The sequence below is a fragment of the Pseudovirgaria hyperparasitica genome (assembly GCF_010093815.1).
Source record: "Pseudovirgaria hyperparasitica strain CBS 121739 unplaced genomic scaffold EJ05scaffold_13, whole genome shotgun sequence".
Lineage (NCBI taxonomy): Eukaryota > Fungi > Ascomycota > Dothideomycetes > Acrospermales > Acrospermaceae > Pseudovirgaria > Pseudovirgaria hyperparasitica.
In genome coordinates, this window is record NW_022985561.1 from 303,955 (window position 1) to 327,351 (window position 23,397).

General features: G+C 50.8%; 9 protein-coding genes and 1 non-coding gene across 10 annotated transcripts; 7 read left to right on the forward strand and 3 right to left on the reverse strand.

Moving 5' to 3' along the window:
• The first annotated feature begins 142 nt into the window (after positions 1 to 142).
• Positions 143 to 2,703, forward strand: EJ05DRAFT_478399 (uncharacterized protein). The gene has a single exon (XM_033744452.1). The coding sequence runs from the start codon at positions 266 to 268 to the stop codon at positions 2,393 to 2,395; it is 2,130 nt and encodes a 709-aa protein (XP_033597835.1). The 5' UTR covers positions 143 to 265; the 3' UTR covers positions 2,396 to 2,703.
• Positions 2,704 to 2,709: 6 nt separating this feature from the next.
• On the reverse strand, positions 2,710 to 3,229 carry EJ05DRAFT_478400 (uncharacterized protein). The gene is made up of 3 exons (XM_033744453.1): positions 3,020 to 3,229; positions 2,864 to 2,973; positions 2,710 to 2,806 (listed from the first exon to the last, which is right to left on the reverse strand). The coding sequence occupies exons 1-2, from the start codon at positions 3,180 to 3,182 to the stop codon at positions 2,888 to 2,890; spliced, it is 249 nt and encodes an 82-aa protein (XP_033597836.1). The 5' UTR covers positions 3,183 to 3,229; the 3' UTR covers positions 2,710 to 2,806; positions 2,864 to 2,887.
• Positions 3,230 to 3,855: 626 nt separating this feature from the next.
• Positions 3,856 to 4,925, forward strand: EJ05DRAFT_478401 (uncharacterized protein). Its single transcript, XM_033744454.1, has 2 exons — positions 3,856 to 4,039; positions 4,107 to 4,925. The coding sequence occupies exons 1-2, from the start codon at positions 3,898 to 3,900 to the stop codon at positions 4,592 to 4,594; spliced, it is 630 nt and encodes a 209-aa protein (XP_033597837.1). The 5' UTR covers positions 3,856 to 3,897; the 3' UTR covers positions 4,595 to 4,925.
• Positions 4,676 to 5,773, forward strand: EJ05DRAFT_99963 (uncharacterized protein). Its single transcript, XM_033750143.1, has one exon. The coding sequence runs from the start codon at positions 4,757 to 4,759 to the stop codon at positions 5,564 to 5,566; it is 810 nt and encodes a 269-aa protein (XP_033597838.1). The 5' UTR covers positions 4,676 to 4,756; the 3' UTR covers positions 5,567 to 5,773.
• Positions 5,774 to 5,894: 121 nt separating this feature from the next.
• Positions 5,895 to 6,346, forward strand: EJ05DRAFT_478403 (uncharacterized protein). The gene has a single exon (XM_033744455.1). It carries the CDS (start codon positions 5,905 to 5,907, stop codon positions 6,187 to 6,189), a length of 285 nt encoding a protein of 94 aa, XP_033597839.1. The 5' UTR covers positions 5,895 to 5,904; the 3' UTR covers positions 6,190 to 6,346.
• A 529-nt stretch (positions 6,347 to 6,875) lies between these two features.
• EJ05DRAFT_t61 lies at positions 6,876 to 6,956 on the forward strand. Its single transcript has one exon. It is a non-coding gene; the product is annotated as a tRNA-Ser (tRNA).
• A 1,380-nt stretch (positions 6,957 to 8,336) lies between these two features.
• Positions 8,337 to 9,603, reverse strand: EJ05DRAFT_478406 (uncharacterized protein). Its single transcript, XM_033744456.1, has 2 exons — positions 9,095 to 9,603; positions 8,337 to 8,808 (listed from the first exon to the last, which is right to left on the reverse strand). Exons 1-2 carry the CDS (start codon positions 9,358 to 9,360, stop codon positions 8,421 to 8,423), a joined length of 654 nt encoding a protein of 217 aa, XP_033597840.1. The 5' UTR covers positions 9,361 to 9,603; the 3' UTR covers positions 8,337 to 8,420.
• Positions 9,604 to 12,607: 3,004 nt separating this feature from the next.
• On the forward strand, positions 12,608 to 15,556 carry EJ05DRAFT_99998 (uncharacterized protein). Its single transcript, XM_033750144.1, has 3 exons — positions 12,608 to 13,812; positions 13,869 to 14,734; positions 14,805 to 15,556. Exons 1-3 carry the CDS (start codon positions 13,102 to 13,104, stop codon positions 15,274 to 15,276), a joined length of 2,049 nt encoding a protein of 682 aa, XP_033597841.1. The 5' UTR covers positions 12,608 to 13,101; the 3' UTR covers positions 15,277 to 15,556.
• Positions 15,557 to 16,010: 454 nt separating this feature from the next.
• Positions 16,011 to 21,563, reverse strand: EJ05DRAFT_455331 (uncharacterized protein). Its single transcript, XM_033742470.1, has 4 exons — positions 21,123 to 21,563; positions 20,954 to 21,074; positions 19,855 to 20,908; positions 16,011 to 19,805 (listed from the first exon to the last, which is right to left on the reverse strand). The coding sequence occupies exons 1-4, from the start codon at positions 21,334 to 21,336 to the stop codon at positions 16,296 to 16,298; spliced, it is 4,899 nt and encodes a 1,632-aa protein (XP_033597842.1). The 5' UTR covers positions 21,337 to 21,563; the 3' UTR covers positions 16,011 to 16,295.
• Positions 21,564 to 21,744: 181 nt separating this feature from the next.
• EJ05DRAFT_442127 (UDP-Glycosyltransferase/glycogen phosphorylase) lies at positions 21,745 to 23,224 on the forward strand (the record flags this gene model as incomplete). Its single annotated transcript, XM_033742022.1, has 2 exons — positions 21,745 to 21,913; positions 21,990 to 23,224. 2 exons carry the CDS (start codon positions 21,745 to 21,747, stop codon positions 23,222 to 23,224), a joined length of 1,404 nt encoding a protein of 467 aa, XP_033597843.1.
• Positions 23,225 to 23,397: the final 173 nt, after the last annotated feature.

Consider the following 23,397-nt stretch of genomic DNA (forward strand, 5'->3'; position numbering starts at 1 on the left):
TTCGCCTTTAGAACCCTTTTTAGGACGAATTGGATGGATCCATGTACAACAGAGATGGATGGATACAGGTCTAGCCTCGTCTAAGCGCCGAGCAGTCACTACACAGCCTTAGCCGCCTGAGGGGCAAACACTGTTTTATCGTCGCATAGATGCATACGAAGTACCTATCCCGGGACAGCAGAACATAAAAAAGATACTTCAGACTAACTCTAGCCTGAACTTTTCAAGTATTCCATGTTATTACCCTAGACTTTGCGATCGCTTCATGGCTAAAGGCGGAAGTTTCTATACGCCAGATAACAAGGTTTTCTATTCTACACACAGATATGATACCATTGATCCAACTCACCAAGCGATCAGACTGATAGAGTTGTCGCCAAAGTCGAGAAATGGCCTCCTTGATTGCCGCCTACTACCAGCTAAACCTTTGCGAAAGCTACGGCATAAGTATGTTACGCTATCATACTGCGCGGGAAGTCCGAATTCAGTTCATCCTATGCTAGTGAACGGCATACCCTTTAATGCTTTCGCAAACCTGGGCCATGCTTTGGAACAGGTTCTCCTCCATTGGAAACAACACAAATTCGGCAAGAGACATGCTCGACTGCGGATATGGATCGACCAGATCTGTATCAATCAAGTTGACATTGCGGAGCGATCTCATCAAGTTAGCTTCATGCGGAAAACATACGAACATTCTTACGAGGTTCTAATATGCTTATCGACGCCTCTCTTCGCCCCAAGACCGTACGATAAATTCGAACATTTCCACCACATGACCAATGCTCGAAAAGCCAAGCTGTTTGAGCGAGCTCTGCTGAAGCGTGAAATGGACAGTGATGACTTGTTCTCTGGGCATTATATGCTACCATTGGTGCAACTGCAATCTCTAGGCTTTCTCTACTTCTCGGAACTATTCAAAGCACCGTGGTGGCGACGAGGTTGGGTCTATCAAGAGTTCATTACATCCCGGCGGGCATGTTTCATGTACCTCGGTTTCTCAATTTCTTGGAAAGATCTTCAAAAGGTTTCGGCGGCTATGGACGAGCTTAGCAGCAGCTTTCGCTTGAAAAGCTACTGTCAACAACAACATGGCCAGCCTCTGATACCCTTGTCACTTTTTGATACTCCTGGATTCGAGGAAGAAGTGTCACATGCATTAAAACAACACCACTGTGCTGCCTGCTGCCTATATGAAGCATACTCTCGGTGGGACGTTGAGAATGAGAGCTACACATACATGTTTTTTACTAAGAGCCGGTGGAAGAATAGCATTGATATTGTGAGCCTCTTAGTTGGCTCAATGCTTTTCCTTACATCAGATCCTCGAGATCAAATGTTCGCTTTCATCGGCTTGGCCGATTCGAGATACAATTTCGCCCCGGACTATGCTGCCTCGCTTCCAGAATGTATACTGCAGGTATCAAAAGAGGTCTGGCGAATTGGCCACGAAAGAGACTTATTGGGATTGGCGACTGAAACCATGCTCCGATCACAATTTAGAGATGACTTGCCTTCTTGGGCGCCCGACTGGACTGTTCGAGGTTTCACGCCAGACCGTGTGACCCTCACAGTGAACGGCCACTTTCTGAAGGCTTACTCGTATAAGTATGTAGCATTTCGACGGCGCTCCGACACTATTTCCTTTCTGGGATACGTCATGGAACGAACAAAGGCTATATTCAGATCAGTTTCCCCTGATCCTTATGCTGCTTTAGCCCGAGCACCTAGGGGTCGCGTAGACGGGTCGACACTGTTGATCTCTGGATACTTTATCGATGTTATAGAGTCCACTCAGCTCCATATATCTGGTCGACTACCTGATGATCGCAATCCATTAAATTGTACCAGCGAGTTTCTTGGTAGTTATGACCTCAAGTTACCGCGTCCTTTGGATCCAATCCGCCGTGCGCTGGAAGGGTCTAAAGGGACAGATGAGCCGAAATATGACGCTGCTGCGAGCACGTCAGACTTCAGAGTCGTTCAACGTCGGATCGATCGAATTCGAGCATGCCCGGGGCGGCGACTTGCTGAGCCCGCATCAGCATCTTTACAGCTCTGTAGAACGAAAGCTGATCTGGCGATTACCACCACCAGCGATGTTCAGCCTGGAGACCAGGTGTGGCTTATAGCTGGAAGTGGTGTAGCCAAGGTTCTACGTTCGACGGACAAAGATCTCAAATCTACGTTTCGTGTGATTAGCAATGTCTGGGGCGATGTCCAGTCGTTTAGACAGTACCAGTTCACATTCGCCGATGATACTATGGATAGATATGACTCAGATGGGCGTTTTACACAGTCTCTCCGTTATTCTTATTTTATAGATGATTTTCCTACACAGATTCAAGGTTCTCCTTTTCTTATGGGCGATATCCAGCAAATAGGACTGGTCTGACAGGTATAAGAGGCAGATTTAGAAGAGCTGACACATTGCACGATAATACGTTAGCAGGAGCACGTATCAAAGAGTCACGTATATTATAACGTTGAATTTCGTGATGCGTCGCGTATGTAGGAGGAAACAATTTACCGCTTTATTGAAGTATATTGGACCAATCACAATGATTTACACAGAGTTGGTTCAGTCATTTGGATGGGCGAGTTGAGGGACACATAGTTCATGAGACGCACAATACGTTTTCGTAAGGAGTAAAAACTCTCTACGAATGGGCGGATTGGAGCAAGTATACATTATTCAAGGAGAATACGTCAGGAGAAATATGGTCTGGCAATTGTTATATAGAAAGCTCTATGGACAACTTCAGAGACATCATGGCTCAAGGCCTCTTGTATGTACGTTGTTGGTCTAGAATACTGCACATGAGATGATGGTTTTCAGAGAGTCCATGTATAGAGTACGTACCAACGTTCCACTTCATTCACGTCTCTATTTTCCACCCTGATTCTGCTGAGCATCGCAGTCGCGCAAGCCTTTCAAGATAGCTTGACTCTCAGAATAATCGCCTTGATCATCTGGGGGTTTGTCAGTACCGAGCCGCTGTACTATTTGAAAACTTACGAAACTTGAGGCCATAGGATGCCATGAAGTTGGGGTAACTGCCCCAGTTATCCTTTACGAATCGGGAATCACTCTGGCTGCTACCAGAGTTCGTGGAAGAGCTGTTGGCATTGCTCTTGGAGGAGCTGCTGGTATTGCCCGTGGAGGAGTTGTTGGAGGACATAACGACTTTTGTTAATTCTTGGATGTTAAAAGATGGAGGTTTGACAGTGGTCGTTCAAGGATCCGTATATCCATAGTTGCATGGGAAAGCTTGGCGCCCGATGTTCGCCGTGTCACCAACACACACGATTTAGTATAATCGATATTTTTATCTATTACCGCCATATAATACTTATATAGTACTAAATATTACTAAATATTAGTTCTATATAATCCTTATTATATCTCTATAGCCTTTATATTACTTTATATTATCTATAATACCTCTAAAACTATAAAAAAAAAGTAGTTATATAGAGATATTCTTACGTCTAGCTAGGTATATACCCCTATATTTAAAGGCGCTCTAGATAGATATAGGGGAGGTATTAGGGGTCTATAGTACTATATATTAGTTATACTACCTCTTTAATACTATACTATATAGTTATAGATACTATATAAGCGTAGTATAGTAGTAATAGATAAAAATGTCGATTATACTAAATCGTGCGTGTTGGTGACACGGCGAACATCGGGCGCCAAGCTTTCCCATGCAACTATGGATATACGGATTGTTGAGTGGTTGAACTGCCCGGTACGCTAAGAGGCCCCGGCTTAGTGGCTAGCCGCACGCGCCACGGTGGATACCGAGCCGATGGGGATCGGTCTTTGAGCTTAATTACCCCTGGAATCGTCATTCAGGATCGCAACCTCTCACTCATTCAACCTCAAAAATGAAGTCTTCCGCATACCTCACAACCTCTTCAGTCCTACTGAGCTGCTTTGCGCCCAGCGCACTTGGTCATGGCGATCATGGCCATGCGCAAGCACCAATGGGTGAAGTTGAGGGCGACTGGGCGACTAGGCACATGGCAGGTACGCAGCACCCAGACTTCGTGCACTGCCGACTGCACGAGATAGGCACTAATGAGTCGCCTAACAGAGGAGCATCACATCAACAACTTCGACCCAACAACCTTCTTCAAACTCCACGACTTCGACAGCACGGGCCGCTGGGGCCCAGACGATATCCGGCGCATCTACGGCCTGTACGACGAAACGACGGATAGCGTGCCCGAGAGCAAGAAGAGCGATATCGTGACGACTATTATGCAAATGTTCGATCACGATCTGTCAGGCTTCATCACGTTGGACGAGTGGCTCGAGGCGACGAACGAGCTGGGCAAAGTGCTGCCCGACTTCGGCACGGGGCCAGGGCATCACGGCGACGACGAGTATGAGTATGAGATTCACCACTTTGAGAAGTTTCATGGCGGGGACAATGTGAAGGAGGAGGACTTGACGCATCCGGAGGATATCGAGCATTTCAGGAAGCACGAGGAGAGGGAGGCAATGGAGGAAGCGTGGCAGAAGAGAGAGAGGGAGGGCATTGTGGTGGAGAACATCCCCACGAAGTTCAGGCGGTTTTGAGGGATAAGAGCGCTGCATCTTTGAGCGATGTTGAAGCATAGTACGGCGTGGATGCACAGGGGGCGTTTTTTGGATAGGAGAGGTGTGCTATATGTCGCATAGAAGTGGAGTTTGAGGCATATGAGCGTGGTATGGGCAGATGATTGAAGATGTGTACCATATATGGCGAGACTCAGGGGTCGGCAGCATGGCAGAAGAGGCGTAGCAGATGTCTGTATAGACTACTTTGGGCCGTGTTCGGTGTTCGGAAAGGTAGTGTTGATTCAATCTCATCAAAACAATGACCTCCACGAAACGCAGATACATCACAAGATAATGCAACACATCGGCGTTCATACCACCGATACGAACCAGTCTCCTGCGATGCCGCTCTTCTCGATCCACAAAGTCCGAAGGATCAAAGGCAACCAAATCCGCAAGTCTCAGCCCTACCCGCCCCCAAAGTGTACTCCCAAACACCAGCGAAACAAAGCACAGAACGAACAACCCTACAAGCACGCAAACCCGAAACAACACATCACCCAAAGCAGCAATGCGACCCCCAAAATCCACACAGCGATGATCGATCCTGACAGCACAGCAATGCATACCGTAACGAACCTCCATCACCTACCACCTACAACCTGCACGATCGTCCGCATGCCCGCAGCCCTACAGCCCAGCTATGCATCCAGATCAGCTCAACTACCGGCCTATTACAGTACATCTCTTATGCATCCCACGCATGTGCCTTCACATTTAGACGTGCAGTATCCCGGCCCCCGACGCAAGATGCAAGACGCAGTCGCCACGGCACGCTGCATAGGTATATACCTACCTATCTACAATACATACACAATCGCAACTACCCGATCCGGGAACCCATGCAATGCATGTCGCAGCCCTACAGCCCTACGGCGCTGGCCGTTACTCACTCACCCGCCCGCTCACTCGCTCACTTTCCTCATTTGCATGCATCACCGCTCCAATTAGCCTCTCTCTCTTTCTTGCTCTCGGATTAGTCTAGGCCCGCCGATCTAGGTAGGGCAGTTAGATGTGTAGGGGAGCTATAAACAGCACCCTGGATCGTGTCGCACTATTATACGCCCCTATAGGATCATGGACGTATGTGTTGTATCTGATTCGTCGGCTGTTTGAAGGACGAGAGCAGGTAGGGACGGGAGAAGTCCATCCAGCACGTACAAAGCTCTGCGACACGGACAGGTGGACGGGACACTACCCATCTCATCGGGTTTTACATTTCCGTTTTCGTTTCAGTTCATAGTTCCATCTCCATCACCATCACTATCACCAATCCCATTAGCTGAACGATGTTTAAATATAACCACCTACGTAACATACACAAATCCATATACATACACCCATCCACACATCAAAATACACAACATGCATGCAAGGCACAACCATACACACAACCCTACAAACCCTACAAAACCAACACCATCAAACGACGCAAGGCAAGACAGCACAGCACAACACAACACAAGCTATCCCCTCTCAAGCTCCCCAATCCCATCTCCCAATCAATTAAATCCCACGAACCACAAAAGAGCAAAAAAACCCTGCCCGCATTCCAAACCCCCAATAGGGACTAAAATATCCAATAAAGCACCACTCACAAACAGAGAACGAAAAAACAAAACTGCCCTAGTATATCTGTATCTATATCTATATCTATATCTATATCGTATGTGCACAATCCCCGAGAGACTTGCGTTGCGTTGCGTTGCGTTGACTTGCGTTGCGTTGCACTGGCACTGGCACTGCGTTGCATCGCACCGCATAGCACAGCCTCCCCGCCTGCCCGTTCAGTTCACACCGAGTGCTATAATGAGGACGTACGTGGGCGCGGGGTTAGAGGGGGGGCCGGGAGGGTAGGGGCCGGGAAGGGGCTGTACCACCACCACCACGGTCACCTAACTCGACCACGACCTCGTATGCCACAATTCTCGTATTCACCAATTGAATTAAATGAAGAAAATACCTTGCCTTGCCTTACCTTAATTACCTACCTACCAATAATTAGATGCAAAAGCCAGCCAGCCAGCTAGCTAGACGGGTAAAGTCGCGCGGAGACCGGAGGAAATAAACACCACATCATACAACATCACATCATACCATACCATAACCACATCGTCCCACATCACATCACACCCTAACAAACAAACCGCCGTAATAGCGAAATAAGAAAGTCCAGTCGGTTAGAAGGTCTATCATGTTTAAAAATCCTACATGTTTTGTGTAATATAATCCCCTCAAAACCATTAACCAGCATCCAATTGGCACTTTGGCTGAGCGGTTAAAGCGTAAGACTAGAAATCTTATCCCTTCGGGGTCGCAGGTTCGAGTCCTGCAGGTGTCGTATCAATTCTTTTATTTTGGGCATTTTTGTTTTCCCGTGTGGGTGTGTGTGTGGGATGATTGGGGCGCGCACAGACGCGTGGGTACGTACCGGACTTGGTGACTGCGTAACGCTCGGGAAATGGTTAGTCCGTTATGTCTTACTTCTACACAACTATTATGATGTAATATATATATTTATTTACGTCCAAAGGTTTTCGCAAGCAGACATTATTTCATGCTTGAGTGATAGATAGATAGAAGGATGACTGAGTGATTAGGATGTTTCAGATTTGTGTTCAAAGTCTGGATATATTATCATATAGCATGCTATACCATGTCTACGGAGTAAATGTGTCCGACAGACATGTGCTGCTCACTTAGGGTGAGGAGGTGGTGAAGAATGTTGCACGCTATGCTGAATCCGACATGGCATGCATACTGTACCACAGCGATATATGTAGCGATGAAGAAGATGAAGAGCTCTGCATCAATTGTTTTGTTTCTACATTCTTTGCATTTTGTTGACGGAAGATCTCTCCCGCTCGATATGTTGTTATGATAATAACAACAAACGTTGGTAGCAGGAGCGAACGCACGAGCAAAGCAGTCGTAATATCTAGGTAAGACGGTCAATAGACTTCCCACAGACTGACGTTGCCATCCTTTGAGCCGGCAGCGACCCAGTGCGTCAACCTGGCCTTTTCCTCCCTTGCTTGCTGGGTTTTGGAGGTCCCTTGCAGCAGGCCGCGACCTGACGGATGCACGACTTTCTGCATCACAACATCGTCGGCGGCAGCGGCAGCAGAGGGCCCGCGATCCGCATCACATATGTCATTGCGGGGTTGTTCAGAAGTACTGGAAGTGGTGTGCAGGGAGGCCACGTTTTCGCAACCGGATTCATGGTTGTGGAGAGTTTGATCGGCTGGGTCCGAACGGGCGACATGACTGGGACGAGGGTTGGTACCGAGGATGGGCGCAAAAGCAACGGCGTAGCAGCCCTGCATGTGCCATTTGAGCACGGCGAGCTCCTTGAGGGTCTTTGCGCTGTATATGCGCACGCGGGCGTCCCATCCGGCAGTAGCTAGGATGCGGGAGTCGGAACGGACGGAGAGAGATTGGGCGCCAGAGTGGCCTGTGTTGATGGCTTTCAAGGGGGGAGAGAGGGACGGCAGGGAGGCGGGTGCGTTCTCTGCCGTGGAGGATGGTGTTGACTCGTGTGTTGTTGGGATGAATGTCGGGTGATCTGGGAGCGGATGGGAGGAGAGGTATGGATCTGCTGCCGAGGTGAAGAATGTTTTGTGCGTCAGAGAGTGGTCGATGGATAGGACTGGCTGACTGTGTGGTTTTGAGATGTAGACTGGCGTCGAGAGGTAGTGCATGCCGTTTCGTGTCAAATTGTGCACAACGACATGGCCGCTCTCGTAGCCGGCCAGCAACAAGACCGAAGTAGAGGTATTCACGAGCGACAATGCCATAGACATGCCTACAGAAAGACGTAATTGGAACAAGACCAGCATGTAACGTAAGGATACAACATACCAGTGTCTGTTTTTGGTATGACGGGCACGATGCATAGACAACGTTCAGTCGGGAGTTGAAAGACGTTGACTTCCTTATCGTTAACACCCGGGACGGCAATCAGAACCGGATCTTCGTCGATTGCCTGTCGATCTGGAGAATGCTGATCTGAAACAATAGTCTCCCGGCACATGGCAAAGGAGCAAAAGTTTAGAGTGTTTACAGCCAGTGAATGTTGAAGCCAAGGCTTCAGCTGATTGGAGGAGGCACCGTCAATTGGTAGGACGTTGGATAGGCGCGGCTCATCGTTATCGCGCAGCAGCCAGACCCTGAGGCTCGAGTCACGACCATGCCTGAAACAAGTCAGCGTTACTCTGCGGCACAGTTGAGGAGGAGTGGAGGAGAAGAAGGAAAGATGCTATTTTGAAAGCAGAAAGATAGCGAATTCGGTATAGGCAAGGAAGATGCTAAGAAAAGGGCATAAGGCATGGCCCGTGCGAAGGCGCAGTGCAGCTCGACAGCCGAACAACACAGCATGTCAGTCGTAGGGCAGAAAAGAACAGAAGTGGATTAGGACAAGAGAGTAGTAGAGAGTAATTAGGTGCAAAAGGGAAAAAAGGACGGAAAAGGGAGCGGTACGTGATTATTCGATTGGCTCCCCACACGTTCGATCCAAGAATAGAAGCGTGGTGAGCAGGCCACACTGCCACAGCCCTCCTCTGGGCAACCCCCCACAACACCATCCAGCCATCACCATCACCGGTCAGCAGGCGGCTATTGTCGCGCAAGAACTGGACAGTCTGAATCTGCGCGGCATGTCCTCGCAGAACGTAGGTAGGCTGGAGCGGTGGCTGACTAGATGATTGTTGTTCGCGCGCATGCGTGATGGTATCTTTGGAAGCCATGTATGTATGTGTGGATGTGGACGGACAGGACAGGACCCCAGTATGCAGCAGAGGGCATCGTCATGAAGAGCGCTGCGATCAAGGAATGGACGCGCGGAGTTGCGCGGATAAAGCTAAAGGGAGATGTTTGACATGGCGTCTATAAAGTGAATGTGACGATGTTGGATGATGGAGATGCAGATGGAGATGAAGAGTCGGAGTGGTAGGACAGGCGGTAGTTTCAGGTTGTTTGTTGTCTATGAGAGAACCTCTACAGGCAGCCCGGAGCGATCCATCTGGGCGGCGGCGGGCAGTCCAAACGGGTAGGAATTCGACCAGCAAACAGCGAACAGCAGCCCGCAAACGGCCATCAACAGCCCGCGAATTAGTGGGTGATCGGGGGGAGTCATGCCCCGGCAGTTAGGCTGGCTGAGGGGCTGGTGAAGAGACGCCAGTCCGGCACATCTAGCATCCCTGGATAATAGTCCTTGCTTGCAGTGAATGTATCCAACATCCAAAACATCACTCTGTCAACTCCATCATCATCATCATTGCCATCTCTCCCCTTCCATTCACGATGTATCCTTGCATCCCAATCTGCCATGGTAATAATCATAATCATCCTCCGATATGGCAATGCTTGAAGCTCGTCGACCCATCGTCTACCCTGGTCACATCCTGATTGAATATCCACTCCTGATGATTACGTCAAGTCCATCAATTATCCAATACATGCGGAAGAAGTACCATCCGTTGGTAAGTGGTGAGTCTCCTACTCCTGACAACTCATTTTCTACAGTATGTGTGATCCCCAAGCCAGACACGGCCAGTCGCTTGGTGCGTACATTTGAGCCCAGCCAGCGTAGCGGATCATGAGATGCCAGTCCCGAGTCACACGACAGAGTTGAGGCTGCTGTCACGCTGTCACGTATGGATAGCCCCTGTATATCGAATATCTATTTCAGCGTGCACATGTGTTGATTCAGGTCAGACTGAGACGGCCGTCTGCCCCACCAGTCTCTCTCTATAAGCGCTGCGGCATTGTTTCGGAGTGGTTTGGAGCTGCAGTGATGGAGGCTTAGGTGATGGAGTGATGTGATGTGGATGTGAGTGAGCAGTCAGGTATGTGTGCAGGGAAGTAGGAGTAGGCAAGACGTGCAGGCACCAATAGCAACGGCAAAGAACAATGAAGAGCCTTCGATGAGCAGCAGTAGAGGAGAGCATGATGGCATGTTTCCCGGTCCTCTGGAGTAGACAAGGGACAAGGCTGGCCAATCTGACAGCTTCGCCCAAAAACAATGATGCCAGCCAGCTATCTATCCATGGTGAGTTATTTTGGGAATTGCAGTGTCCGGGGGGTGGAGGGGGGGGAGCTTAGTATGCTGCAATCCATCCTTCACACCCACCACCACCAGCACCACCACCACTACTACCATCTTGCACCGATCGAGGTGCTTGTAGTAGTCTTGTAATAGAGTGTGGGTTTAGTCAGATGCAGACGATGCAGACGCAGACGCAGACGCAGCTGCACGCCAGCACCACGGCAGACAAAAGACTGATGCTGAGTGGGCGGAGGGATGGTGAAGGAGGGGGAGGGGGAGGGGGGGGGGGGGGGGGGGGGGGGGGGGGGGTTACCCTGCGATCACCATTCCACTGTTCGGTGCCGCGCTGGCGGCTCGCAGCTTTTCTTCCGTGATGCGCATACACTTCAGCATGCCATCTATTACTATCACACACACATACACACATACACAAACCTACTACTTGTGAGCAATAATTGGAAGCATCCTCGGCACGCACAAAAAAAACCCTACTTTAGTACGCTGCATGCAAGACGCTGCAACAGCCCCCCCTCTGCTCACGCTTGATACTCTCGTTTGGGACTGGACACGGTGGGCTGTGTATATCGGGAACCTACTGCTACTCTTCCATACGGCTTTAATATTAGGATGCTTCTCTGTCCATGATACCTTTCCCCTCTCATTGTTCCCGCACTACATCAACATCTGCACCAACATCAATTGACTAATTCGCCAGAAGACCCTCTATCAAATATCCGACCATCTTCCGTATAGGATCAGCGCGAATTGCTCCTAGACGTTCGAGAACCCATCGAGAACAAGCTTAAGGGACTAGCTCAAGGCACATACCGTCCAACCGACACAGCGTGTACCTGATCGATTCTCCGCCTGTCCAATCTGCGGTGCGGGCCAATCTGAATACATACGCAATTCATCGCCAATCACTCATTGGCCACGCAGCAAACACAGCTGTTCAATCTCGCGACCGTCATAGCTGTTGCATCGTTCCCTCACAAACAATACGACTCCTTGCAGAACGAACGCAGCTCCGTGTCACAACAGCCCTGCCGGGTCATCATCCTCGCACCTCGCAGTGCCTATACTTGCCCTCTGCTTTTGTGTGTGCGCCTGTCGAGGCTCAAAGAGTGCTCCTTGGCCATAAGCTGGAAAGGGAGAAGGAAAGGTCGAGGTAATTTAGGAAGTCGAAGCATCCGTCTTTCGCTGGAAGCAGCCTAGAACTCTCGACAAATCGACAGTGTTAAAGCTGCGTTGGCCCAGACCGAGTCCAGCAGCAACAGCAGCTTGCCCTAACGTTAAGCTGCATACAAACGACTGCTCCAGAATCCTAACCCTCCCTGCGTCTCCGTCCGCCCCCTCTCCACCCACCGCCTTCACTCGGACTGCTAGGACTCCTGAGACAAGATAGCAGACTGCGCAAGTCCACGATCTACAACAGGAAGATTGTGCTGCCATCAGCGAGCTGTCGTCGGGACAGAAAAGAGTTGCAGAAGGTTGTGGTTGTGTGTGTGTTGTAAGTGTGTCTTGGCCGATCGCCTTAAACTCCTCCGCACTCCACACCACGCGCTCTCGCCTCAGCTTTCCCCGCCGCCGTCATTCCGCATCCGGCCTAGCTCATTGCTCGTGCCTGCTCAGTCCCAGTGCTGCAGGTGGGAAAAGAAAGTGAAGCAGAGCTAAAATCGATTAAATTACTTACGTGAACGCGCGCTGAGCTGGTTCCGCCTCGGTGGTGCTGTAATTATCTTCGTTCCATTCTTCGTCTTCGTCTTCTTCTTCTTTCTTTCTACCAAACGAGAGAGGCCTGCTCGTCCCTCTTCCTGTAAGCTCTTCAAGAGCTTCAGGTTACGGCTTTGTTGCCTTCGCTCAATCTTTTCTCTCCATTCCCGCCCTCCGTCGTTCCGATCCTCTGCGCCCAGGCGTCATCATTCACCCTGCACCGTACCACCCCCGCGACCCTACTACATCCGGCTATTCGATCCTCCGTTTTGTATAGACTTTCTCCCGTATACGAACCCCTGCGAGATAATTACCAGGATTCTCCACGAATGCGGCCATCTGAAGATATATCCTCCATCAGGTTCGCGCCCCCACAACACTCTTCACTTCCTGCTACTATCGCCAAAACACCTCCGCAGTCGTCATCGTGGCTACGTCAATTGACATTCAGGGTTATTATCAACCCACCGTGGAGTACTTTTACACCACAAACTATTACAACCCACCCACAAATATATCCGCTGTGACGACTCCAGATCTGACATACGCGAGCGACCACACAAATCAATTGCCTCGAGGGCGCAGCGCGAGCACAGTCTCGAGCTTTGCTCTTCCAGCTGCGCCAAACCCGGTTCCGGTTCGGGGAGGAGGCCACAAAAACCGGAAAACGTCATCTGCCGGCGTAAAAAAGAGCTCGGTTTCACATAATCGTCGTCAGTCGGGTGCGATGGCAGACAACGACCGTGGAGGCGCAGCTTCTGCTCCGGGCGGCGATGCGCAGGCTTCTAAGAAACCGAAGCGTGTACGGACAGGCTGTCTGACGTGCAGAGAACGACATCTGAAGTGTGACGAAGGATTGCCTAATTGTCAAAACTGCACAAAGTCGAATCGAACTTGCAAGCGCGGTGTACGCCTGAACTTTATCGACACGAAATGCGAGGCGATTCCAATCATTCCACAAGCGCAGGACTGGACTGTCCAATTCCTTGACGAGTCCCGGGACATCGCGTCTGAGTATAAAGGCGGGCTCAGCAAGTATAGCTTGCCAGAGACAGAGCCTGTCACTGCCCTCACTCATGATGCTCCATTCGACTTTTCCACGAACAATACACTACCCGCTCCCACAGTCGCACATCAACCTTTACCACCAATCCAAGGCATCCTTCCTGAGCCTTATCAGGAAGATCAGTCTCAGCAGTTAAGTTGGGAACAGCCGAGGCACCCTCAGCATCACCCTGCGCCCTCAAACACGGAATCGACTTACTCACATACCCCCCTTACAAACCTACCACAGTCTGCCTACAGCGTCGCCGATCGAACAGTTGCCCCAGCTGATGAAACTAGAGACTACCTCACGTCGCAAGACGAAGTTCTGTATATGCAAGTCTTTGTCGAAGAAGTGGGCCTGTGGATGGACAGCATGGATCCGCAAAAACATGTACGCCCTCACTGCTACCCAGTTGCATGATCACTCCAGCTAACAAGTGCCCGTAGTTCTCGCGGCTGTTGCCTTTTCACTCATTACATGAGCCGATGTTACTCAATGCGTTCCTTGCATGTGGTGCACGACATCTGACACTTGTCAACGCAAAGTACAGTGAAGACAAAGCGCTGCATTTCTACGATACCGCAACGAGATATCTACTTAATTCGCTCCAAAATCCAAACCGCAACACCATCATCTGTGCCACCACAGCCGTCATCCTGAACGTCTATGAGATCATGTGCGAGAAGGCTCTCCAGCGTATGAACCACATTGCCGGTGCCCGTGCTTTGATCAAAGAGTGCGGATGGAACGCAAAGTCAACTGGTGTTGGCGCTGCGTGCTTCTGGCTGAACGTTGGCATGGAGCTGCTCAGTTGTTTGCACTTTAATTGGCAGGTCGCATGGGATCCAGATGACTGGGGTGTCGATATGGACTTCCACCGGGAGACCGAACCTGGTCGCGAGGAGATCTGGACACATCGTATTGTGTATATTGTTGCCAAGATCTGTAACTTTCGCTCCTCGATCCCCAGATACCAGGACTCCTCTCCGCATAACGAACAGATGCGTTTGCAGAGCAGGTACAGTGAATGGAGGAAGCTAAAGGATTGGTGTGATGCTTGGAACGACAACATTCCAAGAACCATGCATCCAATGGCTTATCTCCATCCTGGGCAGACGATATCCCAATCGGCCTTTCCCGAAGTCTGGCTGATCAAGCGCGCCACAATCGTTGCTCGATTGTTCTACCATACAGCCATGGTGTTGATGGCCCAGATCAACCCACTGATGCCGGTTGAATCCAACGAGATGCACGAATTACAAAATCGGCATTCACAACAAGTCTGCGGCATAGTTGCTCACGTCAAGGACAGGTTGGTGACAGACCCTTTCATTCGTTTTCAGTACAAAGTCATCCTCGCAGTCATTCCTAACATAGCCCAGGGGTGTCGCCAGCGTCGCTCTTCGCTCTCTTGCCATTGCCGCCGAGTGCCTTACGACTCGTCAAGAGCAGGAGGAGGTCCTGCAGATTTTCACCAAGATTCGTAAGGAAACCGGCTGGAACGTTGGATTCGTGTACAAAGAGCTCAAGGAGAAGTGGGGTTGGAACGCGGAGACGTCGCCATCCCAAGCCCAGCCCCCTCGGCAGACACCTCCAACTCATCACACACAGCCATCACCACATCTCACCATGCCAATATCATATCCATCGTCGAGCACAGGTCCAGTGTTGACACTTCAGCCTTCGACCTCGATGTCTTCCGCTCCAAATCAAACACGTCGCCGTCCTCAGCCGGGCATTCTCAATCCAATCTTATCACACGCCGATTTCACCATGCCGCACCATCCCTACCAAAGCCATTACGTGGCACCAAACCCACTTTTGAATTCATCTCAGTCTCAACAATTTTTTTGATCTCTTACTCATAGCGATACGGTTGGAGATTCCTGGCATGTTCGCATACGACGGCGTTTTTATCGGCCTGAACGAGTACGATAGCTTGGCAGGCTACGGAAAAGATCAATACTGTAATGACTGGTCATATTGGGAGCCTGCAGGTACATGTTCATCAGTTTCATTGCTACGTTTTCTTTTTTCTTTTTTTTTCATTCAGCTCGGCTCAGAGTTCGTTGTAGACTTTCATTGGCTGTCTAGATCTCTTTCGTGCTACGATTTTTTTTAAACAGAAATACTTTTCCATTTGTCTATATATCTTTTCAAATTATGGTACGACTTCCTGAGCGTGTTGTGTTTTATCTTTCTTCTTCATCTTCTCTGTATCATTAAGTTATATCGACGCGTGAAGGCACTGGCATGGTGTCTGGTACTGGTACTGTTTAATGTCTTCTCGCGTCGATGAACGCCATTTCGGTTCTGTCTGCTGCATTTATAGATACACTGTTTGGGGAGGTTTTGAATATCTGTCATCTTGGAGGCGGCAGGCCCTGCACAATCTTATGGAAGGATGGTAGGGTTTAAAGTCGGAGCATTGGGCGGCAGGCGTTATCTGCCGGGGAAAGCTTTTTTTGGGGGGGTTGCGACAAAGGACGACGTCGACGCATTGTACATGACGGGGGCTGCGTGTGAGTAGCATAGAAATGATACCAAGATACCTGATTCAATAATTGAATTACATTTACTGAAAGTTTCTCCTTTGAGTGAGGCCAAGAAAATAGAAAATATGTTTCACTTTTGGAGCGAATCTTACTAACCCTACCTACCATGTAGAATCAAAACCGATCTGACGATTCGCATGCTGTGCGACCGAACCCCCAAAGGGCTGACCACTTAGGTTCTATCAATCCTATTTACTACTCACTACTCACTACTTAGTATCTACTATTCACTATCTACTCTTCACTACCAACTACCTCCTCTTGTAAGGCTACCACCACCACCACCACCACCACCACCACCACCACCACCAACAGGCCCTACTGCCAAACATACGTAAACCCAGCCCGATCACACGACACCACCATCCCATACGGCCACTCCACCAGCGCCACATCCATAATCTCATCCAAATGGCTCTGCAACAAATGCTGCTGCTGCACACTCACCACGCCCGTCTTGCCCGTCTTGCCCGTCCCTGTTCCCGTTCCCGTGCCCGTCTTCTTCCCCTTCCTCTCCTCACTACTAATACCACTACCACCAGCACGACCCCCAGCCTTCTCCACCACAACAACCGTCTCCCCGACCCCGACCGTCCCTCCTATACTCCCCTCTGCCCTCCGCACTTCATACGCGGGCTTCCCCTCTTCGTATTCCAGGCCGCTGATGACAGAACTGGTATTCCCACTCCCCGCCACGCCAGCGCCAGGATCCACACGTGTGCCGTCCCAGAAGCGGACTTTCCAGTCTGGGCCTGCGCTGATGACGAAGAAGCCCTTGGGCTCACTGCTACTACTACTACCACTGCTGCTGTCAGCAGGGACATGTGCGCCGACGGCGATTGCGCGTACACCGCTGCTGGTGCTGCTGGTGCTGTTGTTGTTACTGCTGGTGCTTGAAGGCGCGGGCTCGACGGAGCCGGCGAAGCGGCCTAGCATGCCGCCGGGGCGTTCGTCGTCGATGTCGATGAGTTCTGGGGCGCGGAGGGCGGTGGATTTGGAAGTGGTGGGGGTGGAGATGGCGGGGGTGGAGCCAGGGCTCGGGGATGGATGGGGGTGAGCGGCGGCGCGGAAGACGAGGGAGCAGGTGCGTTTGTCGAGGTCCCAGACGGAGATGTCTGTGGGGCCGGAGCCGCCGGCGATGATGATGCGGCGGGCGGCCTTTGAGGAGCGGGAAGAGGGAGAGGAGGAGGGAGGGGAGGGGTAGAGGCAGATGCGGTTGATGGGGAGGGCGGCACGGAGACCCCAGGCGCGGAGGCGGAGTTTGAAGCGCAGGTCCCAGAGGACGAGGACGCCGTGGGAGGTGCCGGCGAGGAGCCAGAGGCGTCTGCGGTCGAGGACGAAGGCGGAGAGGGAGCCGTGGTGGAGCGGGTTTCTGAGCTCGTAGAGGAGGGCCATGGTGCGGAGTTCGAGGGCGAGGATGCGGGAGGCGGAGGTGGCGAGGATGAGGATGGAGTGGGCGTCGAGTTTGTAGTGTTCGGACCAGGTGGTGTGTTCGTTGGGGGTGTCGAGTTGGTATTCGCGCAGGACGAGGATCTTGCCGTAGCGGGTGGTGTCTTTGATCTTGGTGACGGGGATCTTGAGGATGGTGATGCTGCCGTCGGAGCCGGAGACGGCGAGGCAGTGGGTGTTTTCGAGGAAGCAGAGGCTTGTGACGGCGGCGCCGGGGGAGAGCGTGTAGGTGAGGCGGGACCGGTGGGTGAGGTTGCGTTCGAGGCGTTCCGTGTCCCAGATCTTGACGGACCCGTCCGCGGAGCCGGTGACGAGGAAGACGTGGTCTGGCGATACGGCGAGGCGGGTCACTGCTGCGGTGTGCTCGCCTAGCATGGCAACGAGCACGCCTTCGGGACGCCAAGGGGTGTTGCTGGTTTGACCTGTGTCGCGACGGATGGGTTGCCGCATGCTGAAGTTGGCGACGGTAGGGCCGAATTCTGTGTAGTCTACCGGGTAGTTCTCCAAGAAGAGCGTGTCGAGCAGCTTCAGTATACTTGGGTCATGCCCGGTATATGAATGCGCTGACTGGTATCTGATCGTTTTCGGGTCGATCTTGTTGCGTTCCTGGGCGATCGCGAGAGGCGGAGAGGCAGCTCGACGTCTTGTTGATGCGTCCCGCGACGAACCTCCATCGACTTTGCCGAATGCATTGGCTGATGTTGTCGATGTTTCGGCATAGGCTTTGCTCCCCAAGTCCCCTCGACTCAGGAGACTGATGGCACTGCCCTTGTACCAAATCCCAAGACCGTTCTCACCAAGTTTGATGGTACCTACAGAGCCTACTGGAGACTGTTCAATTGGTGAGGCCTGGCTACGGGACTTGCGCATTTGCACAGACTCGCGTCGACTACCTTCGTCGGTGGAAGGCTCGTCTGTAGGGATTGGTGAGGTCGCTTGCATGGATGTGTCTGAGGCACGCCGCTTGCGATCCTCTCGCGCAAGTCTTTCTGCACGACTGTTGATATGTGAGGCTCTCCTATGCGCCAGCGGGTCTTCTGCATTGGTGGATGCATCCAGCAAAGCATCTGTGATCGTCCGCGGACCCTTATCGTCGTGTTGTTTCGCGCTATTGCCTTCTTCGAAAGCCTTGTTAATTTCATCAAAGAAAACTGTTTGAAGGTTGATCTTGAGATCGTCAATGAGATTTATGACGCGATTGAACTGTGTAGGTTCGTCTTCGAATTCTGGCTTCGCTCTCCGATGAGACACGCGCCATATGTACTCCCGCAAAGCGAGAAGTTTGACCTCGTCTTCAACTGACATGGCTGCATTTCGCAGGCGTGTGAGCCATTGCTCATCTTCCTCGTTCTTTTGCATGCGGCTCAAAGCCTGTGGCCCAAGATCTTTCGCAGATACCGTGGGTATAGTTTCATCCGCAGATCCAAAAACGAATGTCTTCTGTTGCCTCGCATGAGCCCAGAAGAGACCTTTGTCTGCAGTCAGGGCCCAATTCGAGGCCATCTCAAGTACAAGCCTTGGTAGTGGCTTTTTCAACGCGTCGAGTAGCCGTGATTCGGAGAGATCAGAAGGAAGAACTTTGAGATAAGGCTTTATCAGTGGAACTACTATGCAGTGGCTGTCTGCGACTGAGAGATAGGTGGTGGCAGCAGAGACAAACTGCGCTGCTGCTTCGCGTATCCAGGGGTTTGGATGCATGGTGAACCGCGCAACAACATCGACCAGTTCCCACGTCTTGGACTTTTGGAACAACCCCAGCTCGGCCATAGACGATAGCGATCTAAGGGCCCGCTCCACAACGAATTCTTCCGGATCAGTCAACGCTTGTACCATGAGAGGAAGTATGAATTCTTCCAGACTCGCGCCTCCAACATACGTGGCAACGCCGACTATGGTTTCGAAGAATGCACACTTCAACATCCAGTCCTTGTCGTTGAGATATGTATTCAAGTGACTCAGAATGACGTCGCTGGCCTTTGTACTTCCAAAGAAAACACATAACGTTGACACTGAGCCGAGAAATGCTCTCCGGACAGCTGAGTCAGTATCTGCTAACAAAGCTGTAGTCTGGGTTTCGAATTGATTCACTAGATCCATTCGTGCCACATCAAAGAGGTTTTGATAGACGGAATCGCTGATGGTGTCGCTCTCTGCTTCCGGGTCGCTTGTTGGCAACGTCCCGTCTGCTCTTAGAGCCTGCATCATATCCAGAAATCGGGCTGCCGTTGTTGCCAAAGGTGCAAGACATGTCGCATATGTCATTCTAATCAGAGCGCTGGGCTTTGACTTATGACCCGGTACAAATGGTTGAAGGCGAGGCATTATGTACTCTGGAAATATGGATGCGTTGATCGGAGACACAACATTGACCGTGGTAAGCTGCATCATATCAGTAAGGACTTGGCAGGGGGGCGCGGTGTGATCATACCAGTTGTGTCAAAGTTCGTAAAGCTGCGACCTTTACCAGATCGGAGGGATCCACCAAAAGCGACATAATGTACGGTACAATACGGTCCAACTTTGCCTCGTCTGTAGTTCGCTCGCCAAAGGCAAGTAATAGTTCACAAGCTTGAACTCGGGCACTGGCGCGTGCAGTGCTACGAATAGAAGATACAATGAGGGTTAGAAAGATCAATGTACCATCATCGACTGCTGGATGGGCGACCTTGATCTGACGTTTGTAATTGGGGATGGCGATATGTAGGGGAAACAAAGACCCGGTTGCTCTAGGTGCTGCATTCACAGGTTTTGACTGCTCTGGTCCGTTGTCTGACCCCAGGAAGTACGAGATCTTGTCGAAGTCATTGTAGATCTTCTCAATACGGTCGTCAGATTCGCCAAAATTTTCATGTCCAGAACTGACTGCTTTTCTGCCCGATGTTGGATCTGTAATGGCATACATATATTGATGCAGAAAATTGTAGAAGTAGTCAGGGAATGCCTTTTTTCGCCAGAAATTGAGATACTCATCGGCAGCATATCGTGCTTCTGGCTCGACTTGAATCATGTGACGGACCAATTCACGAATGTCTTTGTCGGTAATCTTGTTTAGATGCACGTGATCTGGATCATACTCTCCTTGGCGATATTTGAAGATCTGGCTTAGCGAGAAGATAGGGGTCTCGAGGAACAGCTCGGCGATGACACATCCAACGCTGAATATATCCATCGCCCAGTTGATACGGCCTGAGTCATCTGGTTGCGTCCCTGATGACAAGAATCTCTCCGGGGCTAGATAGCACGTTCTGCGACCAGAAATGTCGAAATAGAAGGAGAAGTCGGCTGGGTTGTCTTCTGGTAGGTAAGTGGGCTTGAAGGAGGACGAAAAGTCGGACAAATATAGCCATCCCCACGAGGTCACAAGGATGTTCTCGGTTTTGATGTCGCCGTGGTAGATGTTACGCGCATGGCAGTCTCTGACGGCGCAAAGCAGCTGGAAAGCAATCCATTTCTTCTCAATATCTTCCAGGAAGGGACGCGTACTGTTAACATGAGCATATTGGATGAATATCAAAATCACGACTTACCTCATACGATCGTAAAGTGAGCTATGGATGTACTGTCGCACCAGATAACCGTTTGTGCCTGTCTCTAGAATCCGATGATAACCCAAAGCATTTGGAACTTCTGCGAGGAGTTTGCGCTCATCTAGGTTTGGTCAGGAAACGTTACCGAGAGGCTCATGGACGACTATACACAATAGTATCTTCACGTATTTGCTCAGTTCCATACTTGTATACGCTTTCATAACGACCTTTGCGACGACCAAACCATCTCTATGCCGAGCACGAATAGTCTTCATGAACCGAGCATTCCCAAGAGACCTCTCGTATGTCAGATCGGCCAGCTCCTGGGCATCGATACCGGCTGACCCAGCAGACAGAGTGGTGACTGAGTAGCCTTGGCCCATGTTGACGGTCGATGCTAATGCTGCAAAATGACAGGCAGGTTTGCGACAAGTCTATCATCGATTCATCTTCGACAGTTGCAGCGGTGATGGTTGGCTTGTAGGCCTTTGCGCCGTCGACATGTATGATTCCACGGCAGTCGTTTGTCTTCACACATGGACAGTCTAGTGAATATCTGACGAAAGAATTATGAGTTACACTGTCCACTTGCTGTTGCTGTTGCTAGTGCTGTTGCTGTTGTAGTAATTAGTCCACGCGGATACCTGGCACGTGGTGGACCAAATGCCAAGCCTTCCGCGTCAACGTCGCGCTTTGTCCACCTGCAACGTTGCTTTGATATATCCTCCACCGTCTTGGTGGCCGTCGGCATCTCACAGAAGTGCAATGGATCATTGATTCCCTTCGACAGTATGAAATCGATGCGCCAGAACATCGTCTTCTTCCACCCCGACCTTGGCATCGGAGGGGCTGAGCGTCTGATAGTCGACGCTGCTGTGGGCCTGCAAAATCTAGGACACAAAGTCACTATATTCACCTCGCATTGCGATCGTTCGCATTGTTTCGAAGAGGCGCGAGACGGTAAGAGATAGCCCGCGGCATTCTAGCATACCCACTCATGCTCCGAGAAGGTAGCTGAGACCATTTGTGATCAAAGGTACTCTCGACGTTCGAGTACGGGGGAATTCCATTGTCCCACAGACTATTCTCGGCCGCTTCTGGATCCTATGCGCAATCCTCAGGCAACTTCACCTGATCCTGCAAATTTCGCTACTATCCTCTGAGTTGAACGACCTCAAACCCGATTCCTTCTTCATCGACCAATTGAGTGCGGGTGTGCCCCTCCTACGTCTCGTTCAGCGGCATGTTCGAGTGATCTTCTACTGTCATTTTCCAGATAAGCTGTTGGCACAAAGAGGGGGAACGTTAAAAGCGTTGTACAGGCTGCCGTTTGACTGGCTAGAAAGCTGGAGCACAGGATGCAGCGACACCATAGTGGTCAATAGCAACTTTACGAAGAGTGTTTTTGCACAGGTCTTCCCCAGACTCAAGCAGCGACAACCCGGAGTGGTGTACCCTTGCGTGGACACCGAGCAGAATGATGTACATCACGGGGAAACCCCAATCGATCACGGTGATCAGCTATGGGGTGGCATAAAGACATTGTTGAGCATCAATAGGTTCGAGGCGAAAAAAGATGTCGGTCTTGCGATTCGTGCTTTCGCAGGTCTCGATCAGACTGAGAGGCTCAACTCTAGACTAATCATAGCTGGAGGTTATGACCCGCGTAATGCCGAGAACAAGACAACACATGCATCCCTGGACAAGCTGGCGACCTCTCTCAATTTGAAGACTTCGACGGCCAAGACAGTCATAAGCGCATTATCAATTCCCGCAGAGATCGATGTGCTCTTTCTCCATTCCGTTCCGAGTGCCTTCAAGACGGCACTCCTCAAGCATGCACGTCTACTTGTCTACACCCCTCGAAATGAGCACTTCGGCATCGTTCCACTGGAGGCTATGTTGGCAGAGACTCCCGTACTTGCCGCAAATGAAGGAGGACCGACCGAGACTGTTATCGATGGTGTGACAGGGTGGCTTCGAGACGTGAGGCGTGCAGATGACTGGACTTCAGTAATGCGCACCGCTCTGAGCGACGACAAAAGTGATATTGCCAAATTAAATGGCATGGGAAAGATGGGTAAGGCCCGAGTGGAGGCCGAGTTCTCAAAGTCAAAGATGGCCGAACGTCTGGAAACTGAGATACGGCAAATGTCCAGTACCAAAGTCCGTCCGCCCGTGGCGCGGGTGCTGCCAGAGAACTTCGCAGAACTCGCAATAGTAATACTGGGACTGGTTGTAGGCGTGTTCCTTGTGCAGTATAGCAGATAGCTGGACTAGAGCTTGCATTCCAGCTACTAGCTCCTTTGGAGAGCATTCGGATGAGTAATGCGGCAGGGATCTTGGCCGAGTATGTAGAGATCGCATTCACATCTATGTACGATTGACAACCACTGACCACTACAGGGTCATTCATGAGACCTCAGCAATCCCATTTTACAACC

Bases quoted from the DNA above. Each gene is read 5' to 3' on its own strand.
- EJ05DRAFT_478399 (XM_033744452.1), top strand. From the start codon at position 266: ATGGCTAAAGGCGGAAGTTTCTATACGCCAGATAACAAGGTTTTCTAT.
- EJ05DRAFT_478400 (XM_033744453.1), bottom strand. From the start codon at position 3,182: ATGTCCTCCAACAACTCCTCCACGGGCAATACCAGCAGCTCCTCCAAG. The intron at 2,974-3,019 runs GTAAGTTTTCAA...ACAAACCCCCAG, and splicing joins ATCCTATGGCCTCAAGTTTC to ATGATCAAGGCGATTATTCT.
- EJ05DRAFT_478401 (XM_033744454.1), top strand. From the start codon at position 3,898: ATGAAGTCTTCCGCATACCTCACAACCTCTTCAGTCCTACTGAGCTGC. The intron at 4,040-4,106 runs GTACGCAGCACC...GTCGCCTAACAG, and splicing joins GGCGACTAGGCACATGGCAG to AGGAGCATCACATCAACAAC.
- EJ05DRAFT_99963 (XM_033750143.1), top strand. From the start codon at position 4,757: ATGGCGAGACTCAGGGGTCGGCAGCATGGCAGAAGAGGCGTAGCAGAT.
- EJ05DRAFT_478403 (XM_033744455.1), top strand. From the start codon at position 5,905: ATGTTTAAATATAACCACCTACGTAACATACACAAATCCATATACATA.
- EJ05DRAFT_478406 (XM_033744456.1), bottom strand. From the start codon at position 9,360: ATGGCTTCCAAAGATACCATCACGCATGCGCGCGAACAACAATCATCT. The intron at 8,809-9,094 runs GTACCGCTCCCT...GACTTGTTTCAG, and splicing joins GGAGCCAATCGAATAATCAC to GCATGGTCGTGACTCGAGCC.
- EJ05DRAFT_99998 (XM_033750144.1), top strand. From the start codon at position 13,102: ATGGCAGACAACGACCGTGGAGGCGCAGCTTCTGCTCCGGGCGGCGAT. The intron at 13,813-13,868 runs GTACGCCCTCAC...AAGTGCCCGTAG, and splicing joins GCATGGATCCGCAAAAACAT to TTCTCGCGGCTGTTGCCTTT. The intron at 14,735-14,804 runs GTTGGTGACAGA...AACATAGCCCAG, and splicing joins GTTGCTCACGTCAAGGACAG to GGGTGTCGCCAGCGTCGCTC.
- EJ05DRAFT_455331 (XM_033742470.1), bottom strand. From the start codon at position 21,336: ATGGGCCAAGGCTACTCAGTCACCACTCTGTCTGCTGGGTCAGCCGGT. The intron at 20,909-20,953 runs GTAAGTCGTGAT...TCATGTTAACAG, and splicing joins TCACTTTACGATCGTATGAG to TACGCGTCCCTTCCTGGAAG. The intron at 19,806-19,854 runs GTATGATCACAC...GATATGATGCAG, and splicing joins TACGAACTTTGACACAACTG to CTTACCACGGTCAATGTTGT.